General features: G+C 40.3%; 1 protein-coding gene across 2 annotated transcripts in view; it reads right to left on the reverse strand.

Annotated features, from left to right (window-relative positions):
* Nucleotides 1-1,589: 1,589 nt before the first annotated feature.
* Nucleotides 1,590-15,791, reverse strand: part of LOC142152951 (LON peptidase N-terminal domain and RING finger protein 1-like) — a 42,857-nt gene continuing 28,655 nt past the window's right edge. For both annotated transcript variants that reach the window (XM_075210109.1, XM_075210110.1), the window contains exons 7-11: nucleotides 13,623-13,737; nucleotides 13,425-13,546; nucleotides 11,757-11,915; nucleotides 9,608-9,920; nucleotides 1,590-4,623 (exon numbers count right to left, since the gene is read on the reverse strand). In XM_075210109.1, coding sequence (XP_075066210.1) covers nucleotides 4,468-4,623; nucleotides 9,608-9,920; nucleotides 11,757-11,915; nucleotides 13,425-13,546; nucleotides 13,623-13,737 — 865 coding nt within the window. In that variant the 3' untranslated portion in view covers nucleotides 1,590-4,467. The remainder of the gene's footprint in view (nucleotides 4,624-9,607; nucleotides 9,921-11,756; nucleotides 11,916-13,424; nucleotides 13,547-13,622; nucleotides 13,738-15,791) is intronic.

A 15,791-nucleotide genomic window follows, 5' to 3' on the forward strand; every position in this document is an offset into this window, starting at 1 on the left:
GCGAGTGGACGTTGTTGTGTGATTGCGTAACTGTAGCTCCACCCTGTCATTCAATCTTGCTACTTGTGGCATTTTTGAGGCGGGGCTTAATTACGTGGATCGCGCCATTAAGCCATGCCTCCGCCTATGATCTGACCAAATTCGGGAGCCTCCCTGACATTCCAGGAGAGTATTGATAGAACTAAATGTGTATTTGGGTTTGTAACCACAGGCAGAATGTGCCTACAGTACACACAGGTATTTATATTGAATGCAACACAGAGAATAAATAGAGGAAAGGGGGTGGGGCCTACCAGAAAGAGGGTTGTCCTTGTGAAAAATGCACGTGCCCTGGGTGACCTGGGGCATGGTTTAGGTGTGTGTCCTTATTTGTCTTGATGTTTTTATTATTATTATCTTTGACTTATAAGGCGCCACAAAGGGTCCGCAGCGCCGTACATTACATATACATAAAACAGAGAACCAAGACACAACATGATACAAAAATACATACAAACACAGGTGGCAGGGTAAAGCAAATCAGATTATTTCTGGGACAGATAGTGAAAGGGAAGGTAGAAATCAGTGAGAAGGCCGAAGCTTAAGAAAACGGGCCCTGCTCATGAGAGCTTACATCCTAAAGGGAAGGGGGAGACACAAATAGGGTGGTACTAACTGGGGGAGAGAGCCAGGATAGGGAAGTTAGGAGGAGGACAGATAGACTTGAATAAAGAAATAAGTCTTAAGGGCACGCTTGAAGCCTTTGAAAGTAGATGCTAACCTGATGGAACGTGGACGATCGTTCCACAGCAGGGGAGCAGCCCGGGCAAAATCCCGAAGACAAGTGAGAAGAGGTGATCAGTGAAGTAGTAAGGCTGTGGTCACAGGCAGAGCGGAGGGGGCGGGTAGGAGTGTAGGTAGAGATGAGATTGGAGATGTAGGGAAGGGAAGATTGACTAAGAGCTTTAAAGGTGAGGGTGAGGAGTTTAAATTCTGTAGGGTATGGGGAGCCAATGTAGTGACTGCTGGAGGGAGACCGCAGAGATAGAGCGGCGGGAGAGAAAAATGAGGCGGGCAGCAGCATTGAGGATAAACTTAAGAGGGTCAAGGCGAGAATCAGGTAGGCCAGAGAGAAGGAGGTTACAGTAGTCAAGGCAAGAGATAACAAGCGAGTGAACAAGGGTTTTCGCAGCTTCCGTGGTGAGAAAGGGACGTATCTTAGATATATTCCGAAGGTGGAAGTAGCAGGATTTTGAGAGGGACAGAACGTGAGGCTTGAATGAGAGAGAGGAATCAAAGATGACCCCAAGGCATCGGACTTGGGGGACAGAAACGAAGGTAGTGTTATTAACAGAAATAGAGAGGGGGGGGGGGGGGAAGGTGGGAGAGTCCTGGAAGGGGGGAAGACTATAAGCTCGGTCTTGGAAATATTGAGTTTAAGGAAGCGGTGGGACATCCAAGATGATTTGGCCGAGAGGCAGGAGGAGACACGAGACAGAAGGGATGTTTTAATCAGGAATGTTGAGAGTCATGCAAGTGGTGCTTATACCTGAATATATAATGCTGGTATTTCATATTATGGGGGGAAGTAAACCACCATTCACCATCTGTACACACATCTGAGCTTTATCTCTGGTTTCTTTGCACCCAAAATGCATAAAAACAAAATGAAGAAGATGGTGCATTTGACAGCGCCATCTTCAGGTACCAGTTTGACAAGATCCAGAAACTACTGTGTTATTGGGGACCCTGCTCCTTCCACTATCTGTTAGTCTGTGGCTTCTCTTTTCCTCTATTTCCCTCATGACATCGTCCCTGTCACATGTAGCCCTGTCCTCACCAACATAATCAGAGTGGATAGATCACTGCCTCCCATGTGATCAGCTCACTAACTGAAATACCGTGATCCGATTGGCTAATCAACAGGGTACACACTGACAAATGGAGGGACGAATATTGAATACAACGAGGCGCTCAGACCCCAAATCAAATATACATTAATAATGTTTGCAATAATGTTTCTGCCTCTAGGCAGGCAGAACACATGTTCTGAAACTAGGGTTGCCACCCAGACTAGTAAAAATGGTGTCATTACTATTTATTAATAAGAAAATCATACACAATGGGTAGGAAGGTCTGTATAGTTTCCCTCAGAAAACACAACCCAAGCTTTAACCCACAGCGACCAATCACAAATTTGCTTGCATTAGTCTATCTGTACTAGCCAACTAAAAGCTCTTATCTGATTGGTTTCTATGGGTTACAGCTAATTATTGCTTTTTGCAAAAGAGCTTACTATGGGTTTGGCAAGGATGCTTAAAAAATGCAGATGTGAAGAGTCCCAAAACGTGTTTTCTACATAAAATATTATTTCCCACTCTATGTGGTGCCCATACAACTGGTAACCACAATCCAACCTTATATAGGTCTATTATATTACAGAAGACAGCAGGACATGAAGGAACAACATAAGAAACAACTACCTGTAGTCTAATAGGAAAGATTTGCATGTTTTACTTCTTTGCTGCAAAGTCTTCCGAATGAACAACGCAAAAAGGCTTAACAGAACACTAACAGAACACTAATAAACCTGAATTTGAAGGCATATAACACAAAACAACATATTTATCTGACATCAATAAACATAGGATTCTTTTATAAAGCGTGCACATACAAAGCCAATTTCTAAACAAAATGTGTTTAAGGTCCTAACAAAATAACCTATGTCTAAAACAGAGACATATGCTGGTTGATCGGGACAAACAGTGGGTAAGTCTTAGTATGTGCAGTTATTACATAGGACTTGTGCCCACAGCCTATCCCTAACTTCCTTCTGCAGCTAGAACCTACCACGCTATCTCTAACCATCCCTCAATTAAATAACATCCCTTTGTGGTTGTCATGAGTTCTTCCTGACAAAGTGTAAGTCAATTCTATTATTGGCAAGAGTCAAGGTGATTACCATGCCATTCAATTACTGGGCAGTGCTGGGTGGTTCAATGGACATAATGGAAACAGCATCACATGGAAGAGGATTAGGATTTAGAACTCATTTCAATACAAGCAATGTTCAAAAATTCTATCACTAAAGAATGCTACATGATATACTTATATATTTACCCATTTAGCCATTACATTTCAAGTGGTATGCTACAAGGCTCCCGGGTGATTTTGTTTCCCAGGCTAGTGGCGGAACTACCATTGGTGCAGCGGGGCAAATGGAGATAATGGGGCCCGCTGCATGGGGAACCAGTGAGCCGTGGGCCCCGGTTCCCTCCTCCCCGCCCACAGCTCACTAGTTCTGCCTCTGTCCCAGGCCATCCTGTTTTCTTCCACCTAAAATCTTATTTATAACAATTACTTATCTAATAATTACTTATAATAATAACTTCCCATGATTATCTCCCCTTTTTTTCTACCCAAAACATTTTAACGTATAATGATTATATCCTATAAAGATTATTACCCTTTTTCTACCCAAAACCTTTAACTTCTACTAATATTGCCTGTATTTTACATAAATAGGTTCCTATATCTTTTACCTGAGTCAGGACCTAAAACGAAGAATAGGGCGGATTTTGTGGCCTGAGCAAGCGTCTGGCTACAAGGGTCCCCCATTTTTTTTTGCTTCACAATTATGGGACCCCTGCTATAAATTTTTGCTTTTAAAGTGAGTACTAAACAGGAGAAAGTGAACTTGTTGCTGCACTGAAAGAAAAGCGATGGCTATTTATAACAAAATAGTTTCATTAAGTGCAAGAGTGACAGGTAGGCACTACTACAGGAAAATGGTTATCCACCTGAGTTGTTTTACTTTCTTAGTAGTGCCAAACGTTCCCTTCTATTATATGGACGTTTTACCCTGGTCAGGAACTACATATGCTAATGAGTTTTATCTAAAAAACAGAAATAAATATATAACAACAAAATAGCAGCTGAAGCATTTTACAATCCTTTTGCAGGAGTTTGGCCACTGACTTGTAGGCGGTAAGAGTCCACTGCTAGTGTGAACAAAATGGCCGTCGTGAGCCAGAGTTTACGTCTTTAAATTCAGTTCAAAATTGTTGATGGTTCACGAAGAAAAAAACTAATTTACTATTTCTAACAAGAGTGTTTCAAGAACCCAGTGAAAAACATTAAATTCCATTTTCTAAAGGTATCGAACAGTTATCCAGAGATTGGGTGATTTTGATAATGATGGGTTGGTGAGGATTTTGGTTTATGGAAAGTTTATGAGACGGCATTATGTTTCCAGTGGATAACTGAAAAGCACTTGTTCCAGTGACAATAGTTTATATTGCTCCTGATTTGACTTCAATATCAAGCTTTCCAGTAATTGGTAATAGTTGTGCATTAAATGGTAAAGGACAGCAGCCCAATCAGCATGTTAATCTCTAATGCTTCAATGGACGGATGGTGCAGAGGTTTTAGAATTTGTGCTTTTTTTGTATTTTCTTAGAAGATAATAATTAGGTTGTACGATTCCTCCTAAGACCTGTTCTGGAGGAACACAGACAGAATATGTTTCAGATGGAAAAGCCTTTCCTTTAATGATGTCATGGAGAGAATAAGCATCTGGTACGTTGGATCCAGTGGCAACACCGACAGTAGCCACCAACACCAAGACGGACCATCTGGGGATTCCTGCAAGGAGAAATACAAAATGATGATAGAAAAAGCAATTCATTACTCGAGGGATTGTCTTGCAGCAAAACAAGTTAGCAGAACATAGCAGTAACTTCTGAACTTCAAAACTATTGGCAGAAACCTATTATCAGGGCACTTGTTTAGTTGTATTTAATAAGTGTCAGCGGCGTTGGTGGTAGATTTTAAACCACAAGAAGCTTTCGGACTTTATTTTAGACCTTGATGTAACAGATGCTATATACATATACAGTTACTCACAGTTGATACTGACTGCAACAGATAGGCAGCATGACAAGCTTATGCAGTTAATGTACTTAACTCTATTATAGTACATTCATTGATGCAGAGAGTAGTAAGATTATATTGTGCCTACAGTTACTTCATAGATCTATATATAAGTACGTTAACACACCCTCTGAGTGGAGTAGCAAGATGGTCACTAATCAGCAGCTGTAAAGGATATAACTTTAAATACCCGAGCTCAACACTTTGACATATGCATTAATTTAAGAAATACACAACTTAAACTTTGTGCAACTAATGTTTTTTTTTATGTATCAATCACTTACGTAAAGACAAAACTAAATGTTTTGGCCCTTCTCTAAATGAGTTTCCTTTTAAATCATATTGTTTTGTTGCATTTTTCAAAACATAGAGAACATAAGAATCCAAGGTAAAGGATGATTTAGTCTAATAATGGGAAAAAGTAAAAGAGCGATGAACAGATTCATGCGTGTATAAGGCCCTTAAGAATATATATGCCTTAGCCAGTCTGGTCAACTAAGTATTAAATGATAGGGAGCATAGCTAAGATTCTTTTCTTTATTCATCTTGAAATGTTCAGGAGAAAGCACCAACATTAGTCACACAATTTCTCTGCTATACTTGCTATATTTTTAACAAGGGTGAAACCTGCCATACAGTCTTAGCCAAGATCAAATTAAATATCAACCAGAGAAGGCAACGAACCATGCCCTCTAGTGGTGAAACGGTCAAGTAAAACGATAGAATAATTGATAGGCATTACCAATTTAGAACGTAGCAACTCTCAGATAAGACTATATTCTTGTTCATTCAGCAATTAAATCATCACAAACATATATTTAAAATAAAATAAAATATTGTTTTATAATAATACTACTTGAGTGCCAGCTCCTTAGCGATACCTGTTTTGCATTTTTCTGCAAGTTCGGCTATACAGTGGGGCTGCCACTAAATGTCAGTAAGAAAACCGTAAACGTCAGTAAAAAAACAAAACAGAATTTTGACACTACAAAAATAGATGAATAGAATGATTACACCAATAACCAGGAGCTTTTGTGAATACCTTATTTATAATCTGAGCTCCTTTCGTTGTAGGTGCATCTTTTACTCTCAGTTATGCACAAATGTTGATAAAACAAAATAATGTGTCAGTAAAGAATACTAATGGTCAGTAGGTTTTTCTAAAATTGACAATAAAAAATATTTTAAAGGGTCGGCGGCTTTGCTACACAACTGATTGTCTTGTTGTAAGGCGTCACCAAAGTACGGCACTATGGTAGAACATAAGTCATTTCTGCAGACGTGTGTTCTGGCCGCAGCAACACTTATCTTGTGATCTGTTCTACTTTTACATGTCTATTCTTTGCTTCCTAGATTATTAAAGAAACAGAAATAAAAATAAGATACTAAAACAGTACCTTATAATCTCCTGTTTGGGTGGAAGCGTCCCCTCGGAGTCTTTAAGTATGCTATTTTGGTTTTGAGAACATTTTCCAGTCATTTGCTTGCAAGCACCTGGCGGCTTTTAATGGACAGCAGCATCAATCTCGCTTTCAAAACTCGACTGTGTGGGCAAGGAGCAGCACCGCGGGGTGCGTGTAAGGAGAACAGCTCTACACGGTGCAGTGAGTTGGCTAACGGATGGCGTTAACCCCTGCACGCCCAGCAACACACTGAAATAAACAATACTATAGGACGATGAATCAAACAGGTCTATTGTAACAACTTCACATAATGGTTTGTATTTTTACCTCTCTGAGACTGCCTGCAGGCATTTAGATTTCCTGAAGGCATAAACCCAACCACTGCGTACATGTAGTGCACATGGCGTGTATAACGCGTGCCCTTCAGCTATACACAGACGAGGCAGCCATTTTGTGGTCCAAACCAATATTCATGACCAACAATTCACTAGGAAACCATAACATAACAGTTCTCATTCTGAGTACTTAAATAGGCCAAGATTGAAAAAGGGCAAAATAACTGCAACGCAAATACAGAGAGCTACCAAATAAACAAAATTCTAACATATAGGGGGAATTCAAATGCTGGCGATTGTGGGGTGCGGACATCATCGCGATGTCCGGCTGCGCCCATTGCTGGCAATTATGGGTCGAATCTTCGCTCATTTTTCCATGCATCTCTATGAGGTGCGAGGGAAAATGAGCGCAGATTCCGCCCACAACATCTTTGAGAGTTGTCTTTGCGGATGTTCCGGAGACACATTGCGCAGAATTGAATTGTCCCCTTAAGGATTTTATTTAAAGCAGGTAGTATTCTCCCTAAGTGCAAAAAGAAAATTGCATTTGCACCCTTTACCTCTCAAAACGGTTTGCCCAGGTGCAAAATTCCACCCTTAAACTGGATTTGCTCCAACTGTAAGGGGTAAATGTATCAAATCGGCGCTACTCTAAAACCGCAGTTTTTCTGCAATTTGCCGTTGATATTTAAAACAGCAATTATCTTAAAGTTTAAACCCTCCAAATGAGGACCATAATATCCACTTCATGAACATTTGGGGTGCGTCTGTTTAGTCCAAAATCTCCTTTTGTGCTTTTCTTTATCTTTTCAAGGTTCTGCTTTGTGTAACTTACAGCTTAACAGTTACAACAAGCTCATGCATTTGCCTAGAAATGTGCTCAGCTAGGTCTCCTGAGTATAATGATGTGCAGTTTACTCTAAGTTTAAAGTAGTTTTAAGTGTAAGCTGTTTATTTTTATTTTACTCTTTTTTTTAAAAAAATAAAAAATGAGTTTTACTTTGGGCTGACATTGACTTGTTTCATGGATCTCCTGCAGTGTGAACTGGGACTAGTAGAGCCGTTTCTGTTATATCCAATGTACATTAATCCAATAGTGCTGGCAGACAGGAAAGGTTTATTGATCCACTACTAAATAATGTGAATCTATATAGCAGGAAGCAGCTTCCCCTATGGATACAAGCAACGCACAGTAACATCTCGGTTTGGCAGTGAACAAGGTAGATCGTAGTTTAAAGCATCTTACTGTGTTCTTATCGCATTACAACTGCAGTTTCATTCTCAGCAATCAAATTAACACGTCTGCTCATTATCAGTGTCATTTAATTAAAAAGAAACATTTTGTAACAATATTTACATTATTTAAAACAGCTTCACGTTTTCTGCTTTTAGGCAACTAATTTTTTTTTCTTTTTGAATAAATGAGGCTTGTATTTGTGGTTGAAACAGCAGGAATATTTTGCATGAGACAGGGATAACAACTAATACAGCAGGACAAGATTAATGTGCAGTGCCAACGCTGTGTACGGCCTAACGATCGTCACTATACCTGAAGAGCACATGTGGGACATTAATATAATACGGTGTCAGAACAGTGTGTGGTTAACAGAGAGTGATAGAGAGCTGGGTGCAGGAACACAAATGTCTAGGTGAAGAGATGAAGCATGAATTCCGCTAATCCCGATATCTTTTATACTTGTGAAAGTATACACTGGCCCCGTGTGGTAGACTAGGAGCTTGATATTTGTGAAGACTGGTACAAAGGGACAAGGTGGTGTTGCCAACAGCAACCAATCAGATCAAACTACCTCGATAGCAATACTGTAGAGAAGATGTGATGATTGTACAAGCACATTATGGGGTATATTTACTAAACTGCGGGTTTGAAAAAGTGGAGATGTTGCCTATAGCAACCAATTAGATTCTAGCTGTCATTTTGTAGATTGTACTAAATAAATGACAGCTAGAATCTGATTGGTTGCTATAGGCAACATCTCCACTTTTTCCAATCCGCAGTTAAGTAAATCTAGCCCTATGTGAAAAAGTGGAGAGAATATTATTTTTGGTACTCTCTGCATTGGATGATGGACATCCTAACATGGCCACCATAGTGAAATATATTATCTTTGATGACAAGCAATGTCAGAGGTTGCAAAAATGATAAGGCTCAGTTTTGCAGAGGTTTATCCATGGATTCCCACAGTACATGTATTATATGCCTATTCATATAAACTGCTAAAGATGGCCTCTGGTGCATATTGGTAGTATGGAGCGCTACGTTCCGTCTCCTGTTTCCCGGGTGGACTAGTGGGAGAGGAAGTGGAGCAGTCATGTGGTCGTCCGCATGACGCTACTGTTCATGTGCGCACTGGAAGTGTTGTTCCTTCCGAGTTCCCATTAAAAGAAAGAAGCAGCGTTCGGAGGCATCGTATAAGTGACCTGAGGCTCAAAACATAACATAGCCTGTCCCATAACATTACTGAACAGAGGTGCAGCGTACCAAAGGCCTACAACCTGCATATATGTATATAAAGGATACTGCTCAGTATACATAAAGGATCTGCCAATGCATATAACTCAAGTGATGGGTAACAGGGGGCCCTCCGAGCATTCACCTGCGGCCCCCAGCTCGTTCCTGCTTTAATGATCTGTTACAACTTGTAACACTTGGTTACAATGCCTGATGATATGTTATTACAGATAGGTGTCTCTTTTGTTGAATGTATGTATTGTTTTCATATATTACTGAGATTAAGGGTCACGTGTGGCCCTTTTGGAGGTTAAAGGGCCCACCCATGCGGCCCCTTGACGTTTATCAAGCTGCCTCTCACTGATATAATTGTCTGTTGGGTTTGTTCTACTACTTATTTTTTTCTGCTTCGGATCTGAAAAGTCATCATAGTTTCAAGTTAGGCACCTGAGACTTCTCGTAGCAGCCGGCTTCTCTCCGGCACTGACCTGTATGTTGTCCTCCTTCGGAGGTGGGCTGGTATGATGTATGAAGATACGTCGAGTAAGGCTCCCTCTGTGCTGCGAGAAGCATTCCTCTAGCTCCTGATACAACAGATCATGTAATCTTTGGACCTCTTGTAGCTCCTCACCCTCCAGCTTCTTGTCAACCAGGTATTCTATCTCTGCTTTGTGGTATCCATCTAACTGACCCCTCTGCAATACTCGGAAACGTCTTCTACCAATCGTCTCCACCAGTGATCGTCCGTCTGGCAAGAAGTCCAAGTGCAAGATCTCTAACATACAGCCATAGTCTGAAAAACTGTATAGAGAAAAATGATCATTAATTGTCAATGAGTTATTAAGAAAGACAATTAGATAAGTAATGAGGTTCATGCATGACAGTTAAAATATTAAATATGTAAATCAATAGAGCGTAAAGGTAACTATAAGAGTTGTTCGCCTTCAAACATCAATTTTATTTTTTTTTATCCTCCTATGTTTTCCCCAAAATCTTTATAGCATCCAGGCATTTTTTTTTTTTTTTGTTATGTCATTGTTATCATATTTTATTTGTAAGGCACCACAAAACTCTTCAGTTCTGGGCAGATGGTACAAAAAATATCATACAAAATTCATATAAAAGTTGACAAAAAGGTGTGCAGATTGGAGATAGAGGGTAGTGCAGGCACTGCTCCTGAGAGCTTACAGTCTAGAGGAAGAGGGCAATACGGAGACAATATAATCTAGTGGGACTCCATGTAGATGGAGACTGGGACTGCAACTGGTAGTACACCCAGAGTAGTAGTATCATGTGGGGATAGAAAAAAGTGAAGTGATGAGTTGGGTTTTAAGAGATTGAAGGTTGGTGGAGAGTCAGGTCAAGCGGTGTACGGAGCAACATAAGTGGGGAGCAGCAGGAGAGAAGAGGCATAAAGACAGAAAAGCAGAGAGGCGACAACAGAGTCTTGAGAGATCTCAACAGATGGAGTCGAGAGGAGGGTGTGTCAGAAGTAGAGACTTTGAAAAAGCGTTAGGAGTAGAAGGTGAACCAGAAAAAATAGTGCCGTGAAGCCCAAGGGAGTGAAGTGTGTCAAGGAGAAGAGGGTGGTTGAAAGTAAGGAGGATGAGTATAGAGAAGTGACCCATCGACTTGGCCGTGAGTAAAATGTTGGTAACTTTCGTGAGGGCTGTCTCACATTGTAAAGGGCGAAAGCCTGATTGCAGAGTGTCAAGGAGATAGTGAGTGGAGAGAAAGTGGGTAAGGCGGTTGTACATGAGCCGCTCAAGTAGTTTGTGAAGGGGTGTTAAGAGATGCGGCTGCAGCAGGAGAGAGAAGTAGGGTCAACAGACGGCTTCTTTAGGATAGGAGAATTAACCCCATGTTTTAAGGTGTTAGGGTAAGTTCCCGTGGATATGAGCAGGGTGAATAAGTGAGCTGTGTTTAGGCAAGCATTGGGCAGTAGGAATGGAGACGCTGAGAGGGTACATGTTCGAGGGGACAGTTTGAGGGGGAAGAGAGGACTGAAAGACCTTTTCCTCAGTAAGAGAAAGAACTGTGAGTGGGTAGGGAAGAGAGAATGTGGGTGTGGAGTGCTGGATCTGGCAAGAGAAGATTCATGGAGCTCCAGGCTTGGGGTTTGGATTGCCGGAGTGCTCTAAAATGAGGCAGCTCCAGTGTAGTGGCAGAAATGAGTGTAGAAAAAGAGATCCACATCGAGACAGGACAAGGTAGCAATCGGAGAGAGGGGAGTGGTACAAGTGAGGCTGAGAAGATGTTTGAATCAAGGGCATTTAGGGGTCCTTGGATTCAATACATATCAGCTATACTCTGCGCAATGGAACAACTCTATCCACAGCAAAGGTCTATGCAATATCATAACATTTTTCCCCGGGTGATATGAAGGACCTTGCTGAAAAGGTTGTTTAAAGGTGAATACATTTAAAAGGCCAGTATATTGATAAATATGTTAAAGGGATATTATACTGCAATATTATTACAGTAATACTTGTACTTGTTGGAATAGCACAAGTGGATTGATAGGCTGTATTGTCATGAATAATGGCTGCTTTTGTTGTGTTTAGGTGACGAGAGCACTTTGTGAGCAAGAGAGGAACCTAGAATGAAAGAGTAATAGAAGTAAAACCTGATCAGTACCTCTTACCACTCTCATACAGGCACATCCCAAAACTCTTGGTCCCAGTTTCAAGGCAGCGTCTCATCATGAGGCGATAGCGTGGTTCAAAAACATGGAGGGGGCAGGGAACTTCGGGGAAGGCAATAGTGCAGACAAAGATAGGCACATTGCTGACCAGACTACAAGTAATTACAAAACAAACCAGATCAGTACTTTAGAAACAGAACATAACAAAATAAGCAATGTAATGTATAACCGAACCTAACTGCACTGTTAACATTAGAGGTGTATATATATATATATATATATATATATATATATATATATATATATATATATATATATATATAATATATTATATATATATATATATATATATATATATATGAACAGGCAGCTAGAATATATTATTATTTTTTTATCTACTACTAGATTCATACACTTATGAATAGAAAAACTTACGCAGATGTAGAGCATGCTCAACATGAAAGAAACATAGTACAAAACATGGTAAATGTATCTGCAAGCTGTAAGTGAAATATCTATTCTATATATTATAAGATTTGAATTTTTAGTGACTTTACTTCATCATAAAACGAACATAGATTAGTTTTAAGCATCTCAGTTAACAATAATGTTACATATGTAATAAAATCTGGACACCCACCATAAAGAGAATGAGCCCTAGAAACATTCAACTGTATTTCTCAGTAAAATCCCACTGGGCACACCAACTCAGAGGGCCTGACAAAGCACGCTTGTATGAAACAGGTTGGAGAAGTTAAGGGGAATGATATTATCGCTAAAGTCTCTAATGACCAGGTGTCTGGGCTTTGAGCATGCGGTCTGTGACGTCGGCTGTAGTATACATGCACTTGAACATTTGTAATTGGCGAGACTATTATTTAAGCATTTGAATTAGTGTTTTGTAAACTCTTTCACATTTTTACAATGCAAACATAAAAGGTACATGTTAGTAAGATGGTTATGTATTGTGCTCGGACTTCATTTCATAGAGAAGTGCATTTCAAAGCACAAACTTCTTGCAGCAGTTTGGCATAAATTCTCTGTGCTGTTTTTGATGCTTATATGTGTTGTTAGTCTCGATGTTTGCATAGTGCCTCTTATCTTATCTATATATGGACACAGAGGTGGTTAAGTTGACATATTCAGGGCTGCAGTTAAAATTCTAATGTTCTGATTTGACACAGCATGTATTAATCTCATGCACTCCTGTTTTTGACCAGAAAGAATACAACAGGTACTTCAACACTAGTCATCATCATCACCATTTATTTATATAGCGCCACTGATTCCGCAGCACTGTACAGAGAACTCACTCACATCAGTCCCTGCCCCATTGGGGCTTACAGTCTAAATTCCCTAACACACACACAGACTAGGGTCAATTTGTTAGCAGCCAATTAACCTACCAGTATGTTTTTTTGGAGTGTGGGAGGAAACCGTACATACAAGCTCCTCACAGATAAGGCCATGGTCGGGAATTGAACTCATGGCCCCAGTGCTGTAAGGCAGAAGTGCTAACCACTTAGCCACAATGCTGCCCACTAGTCACACATACTGTGAAACGTTTGCTTAGCGAATATGTAAATAAATATTTCAAGTACAATCCTTAGACTATTTAGAGGAACCAATTCAAGATAAACATAGTACAACTAATAACTTACTTGGACAGTTCAGCAATCTCAGACAGATGAACCTGCTTTCTCTCAGCCAACTCCAAAGGAAATATGGCTGTCATGAGGTTCTGCAACAGGACAGTGACTGAGTAACACCCCACCCTCAGGTACTGCAACAAAGGTTAGAATCATTAATTCCTCTTACAGTGCAGTTGAGACAAAAAAATTAGAAATCATTAGCGTTACCTCTCTTAAACTCTGCTTGCAGAGTGGACAATATGGCTGGTGGTCCATGCAGCGCTCCAAGCACTCCCTGCAGAAGGTGTGGCCACAAGGGGTAGTTACCGGTTCCAGAAACATCCTGCCATTGGATTTAGAAGAACAATAAGGTCAAAATGATAGGTGGGTAACTGATGAGCAAGAAAAATCAGCAGTTACCCAATTGATCAATGTCCATGGTCAGGTGCATTTTCGTCGCTTTTTTTGGACTTCAACTAAGAAGTTTGCAATATCACAAGCAACTCAGAAGTCCACAACATAAACGAACCATGAAAAATAATAGTCAATAAAATGTATTGCTTATGGAAGGTTTTCCTGTACGGAAAATAAATAAAATAACAGCTGAATTTTGCTCATGAATACAAACTTGGAAGAAAGCCAACAAGCCTAAATGAAAGGAGAGAGGATGCTTTGTCAGAACACGCATATTCCTCAAACAACACGAAGGGTTTCCTCCGCAATAATGAAAACTAATATAATAATGACTGTTTTGAGTGTATTGGAGATAAACTAAAGTGTACCAATGGCTTCCCACTGTGTCGCAGTCATTATGTGGGCTGCATCAATATTCATCTATAAATTTACTAGGAAATAGTGACATCACTAATTACTAGTCCCTAGTGAATCCATAGGCTTGGGGACATTCATTCAAGTTATCCAAGGCTGCATTTATGTTGTCTCCCCCATTCTCTTACTATTATCCATTGTTTGGGAGCAGAAGAGGAGTGCAGTGTGACAGTGTAACTGCGCTCTTCTGCAGTCACTGCATTAGAAGCATGGTGGCTAGTTGCTAGTGCAATGACTGCAGGAGGAAGCCCAGTATGATAGCAATCCCCCTGCTTCCTCCCTAGTGCAATCAGTGAACACGATGACTGAAGGAGGAACAGGTAAAGGGCCATGAGGTGAGGTTAGAAATTTGTCTTTGCTGACCCTAGAAAGGTATTGTCTAAGACAAGACTGTCATTTCATTTCATGAGAGGAATAGCCCTGGGCAGACTGCAAATATAATGAATATTGGTTCAGAACACAAAATGGCCGCCTCCACTTTGTGTAAGTGATGGGTGAGAGCAGTACAGTAAAAGCCTTTCAATAATCTATTTCTTTTTCCTTATACTTTCTAGTATTGACTGGGCAATGAAACTCAAATATTAAGATTACCAGACATACTCGTCACAAATTAACTCACAACCATTTTTATGCTTTATGCCCAACCACAACAACATGGAGCATCCTACACAACGAATAAAGTTACAAAAATTAGAAAAAAAAATATAATGCAATTTGGTTGGAACTGTCCTGCCCAGAAATTCTGCCTATTTACTCTACTTTCATGTTTGTCGCTTCCTGGAAAACATCCAAGGAACCATTTGTCCTTTCACAGCAGCTGGCAGCAAACTCTCCATACAAATTAACTTAGAATGTGACCCTGAGACTCAGGGGTTTTATGTACATTGCAGGGCTTATGGCCGAAATCTCAGGAGTCTCTTACTCCATGTTTGTTACTGACTTTCCACCGTCAGTGTCACTTCATCTATGTTTTACATTTACTGGCAGATGTTACAGCCTCCATCTTGGCGGTTATCATACTGATCCCAAAAGAACTTTTCTGTTTAATTAATTTGTGTGAGAATTTTTTTAAGCAGGCAACTCAAGAATGCTCTCAGTTCTAAGTGTAGGACATAATAAATAAAATATCCTTTTATATTTTAAGATTGATATGATAAGAAGACTTCATATTAGCATTCCTAGGTGTGATAACTGACCTAGTGGCCAAGCTATGGTACTACATGACATAACTTCGCCATCTATCTCTTATTGGACCGCAACTACTGTAATGCTCGGCCAGGCACTGGTTGTATAACCACCCTCAGGCTTTGAAGGTGACAAATAGCATACAACCATATTAAAGCGTACCTGTCGCCTATACAGAGTGAAGACAGTCATTTTGTGAGCTAAACCAATAGTCCGCCTTTGAATTCACTAGCAACTAGTGACATGAGTGAGGTATGAGGCAATTCTTAGCCTCACAACTTAGTGATGTCAATTCACAGGCAGCGTCTCAAAAAGGTTCAACCCACTGTGTGGGCGGCGAGGGGGATCACTAACTTTACTAAACATAAACTGCACATAATTAAC

This window comes from Mixophyes fleayi, chromosome 4 (genome assembly GCF_038048845.1).
Source record: "Mixophyes fleayi isolate aMixFle1 chromosome 4, aMixFle1.hap1, whole genome shotgun sequence".
Classification (NCBI taxonomy): domain Eukaryota; kingdom Metazoa; phylum Chordata; class Amphibia; order Anura; family Limnodynastidae; genus Mixophyes; species Mixophyes fleayi.